The following is a 2,346-nucleotide window of genomic DNA, read 5'->3' as shown; positions in this document are numbered from 1 at the left end:
AAGTGAGAGTGAGGATAATTGTTTTGTTTCTTCTATCTTTCTGTATTTTCATTTTTTTCCTTTATTCATGATATAGTACATGCATGTGCACATGACAGAATGACTGGGGGTAGGAGAGAGGGTCTAGTCTTGCCCTATCTCTTTCTTGCAGTCCTACAGTTTGTGAGGCCCTGGGCACTCACGTGCCTGCCTACGTGTCTTAGGCTGACCCATTGGGGATCCAAACCACAGTTGCTATGTGGGATCCAGCTTCCCTGAGCAGTGTACTGCTGTGCCACAGAGCTGGCCTCAGATCTCCTAGTAAGCTTTTCATATCAAGAAAAAGCCAGTGTTCGTGATTTAGAAGGAAAGAAAATGTCCTTACCTGGGAAATTTTTGGAGGAACTGTCACTTTCTAACAGTCACTCAGCTATCGTGTGAGCTCCTGAGCCTGACCTGGGCTGGCTTATGAGGATGGGGTCCTGAGGTTGTTTACCCACCGTGCATACATGTATCCGTTCACGCTCTTGTTTGGTAGGGCTGGGGCTGATGCGGGAGGGCAGTCACGTCAGTGGGTTCTGGGGTAGTCAGGGCAGATAGGCAACAAGATGTGTAGGGGTGGGGTAAGGGAGAGCAAGGAGGCCCTGGGCTAGGTCTGCCCTGACAGGAGGTTTGAAAATATCAGGCATAAATCTGGGAGCTATGTGTTTGTGAAACTTACATAACAGGGAGCATTGTAGTCAAAGTAATCTAGTTTTTTTAAAGTTCTATTTTATTTTTAATTGAAAACAGTAATTGCATATGTTTATGGGGTATAATATGATGTTTTGATTAAAAAAGTTTTTTGAGAGCTTTTTGCTATAGGACATATGTGCTTACCAGAGAGACAGAGAGAGAGAAAATGAGAAATCACCCCTGAATGGGGATGGCCAGGCCGCAATCCCTTCTCTATTCTCTTCTCAGGGTTTTGGGCACACATGCACACATGCCCGGCATGAGTGTCAAGCCATCAGGTCCGGGATTTGAACCATGGTTGGCTATGTGGGAGTCCAGCACCTTAACCACTATGCCACCTGCCAGCCCCCAATGTGATGTTTTGATACATATGAACATTGTAGAATGATCAAATCAGGCTAGTTACTTATCGTTTCTTTGGTTCTAATTTTTTTTTTTGAGAGTTTTTTTTTTTTGCTATAGGGCGTGTGTGCTCGCCAGAAAGAGAGAGATGAAGAGACAGAAAGTGAAAAATCACCCCCCTAGGGGATGGCCACGCCACAATCCCTTCTCCTCCATTCTCCTCTTGGGATCTTGGGCGTGCATGCACATGCACTCAGCATGAGTTTAAGCCACCAGATCCAGGACTCAAACCGTGTCAACTACATGGGAGTCCAGCGACATAACCATTACACCAACTGCTGGTCTCTCTTTGGCTTTAATTTAAGACACCCTTTGTTTTAGGGATGTCCATGGGTGGCCCAAGGACAGCACTAACGTACCTCACTGTGTTCACAGCTACGTCTCGGCCATGGTGCCCGTGAAGTCTCCCAGGGAGTACTATGTGCAGCAGGAGGTTATCGTGCTGTTCTGCGAGACGGTGGAGAGGTGAGGACAGGGCCAGGGCCAGGAGGTGTCTGGAGAGTCCATGCTTCTCCTGTCCTGCGAGGCCTGGGGAACCTGCCTTGTTGAAGGGATGGCTGAGATGGGAGGGCACCGGTTGGCCTCCTTCCCACACCACTGGTGGGTCAAGGGGAAGTCCTCCCTTCCTTACATCTGCCACTCTCTATTCCTGGGCCCCAAGGTTTCTTCTTTGGGCCCAAAGAGCAGATCCTGCAGGGAAGTCACATGTCAGAAGAAGGCTTAGCCACAACTGGCCAGATGTTCCAGACTCCTCACCTCCCTCATTTCCTCACCTCCTCACTTCCCTCACCCTCCACCCCACCTCATCCTCTGTCACTTTCTCTCACCCCCCTTCACCTTCATATTTCCTCACTTGCTCACTTCCCTTATCTCCTCACATACCTCACTTTCTACACCTTCCTCACTCTCTCACCTCCTCACCCTCCCTCATCTCCTTCACCTGGGTACTTTCTCACCTCCTGACACTCCCTAATCCCCTCATCTCCTCACCTTCCTCACCTGATCTTCTCACTCTCCCTCGCCTCCTTTATTTCCTCCCCTCCCTTACCTCCTACCTCCTTTACCCCTTTACTCTCCTCCCCTCCCTTACCTGTGTGCGTCCTCCTCTTCTCTCTCCACTGTTCACCTCCCCTGCTCCTTACTTCCCCCTCACTCCCACTGTGCCATACTTCCAGGCCAGGATGGTGTGCTTGCTGGGTTTCAGGTCTCTTAAACACATTTTTTTTTTTT

General features: G+C 49.2%; 1 protein-coding gene across 2 annotated transcripts in view; it reads left to right on the top strand.

The window, feature by feature from the left end:
- The window catches only part of ZFYVE28 (zinc finger FYVE-type containing 28), a 117,506-nt gene that overhangs the window by 26,931 nt on the left and 88,229 nt on the right, over positions 1-2,346 (top strand). For both annotated transcript variants that reach the window (XM_006152912.2, XM_006152911.3), the window contains exon 4: positions 1,492-1,581. In XM_006152912.2, coding sequence (XP_006152974.1) covers positions 1,492-1,581 — 90 coding nt within the window. The remainder of the gene's footprint in view (positions 1-1,491; positions 1,582-2,346) is intronic.

The sequence above is a fragment of the Tupaia chinensis genome, unplaced genomic scaffold, assembly GCF_000334495.1.
Source record: "Tupaia chinensis unplaced genomic scaffold, TupChi_1.0 Scaffold000360_1, whole genome shotgun sequence".
In the NCBI taxonomy this organism is placed as follows: domain Eukaryota; kingdom Metazoa; phylum Chordata; class Mammalia; order Scandentia; family Tupaiidae; genus Tupaia; species Tupaia belangeri.
Note: the sequence above shows the minus strand (reverse complement) of the source record. Positions and strands in the feature narration are given on the sequence as shown.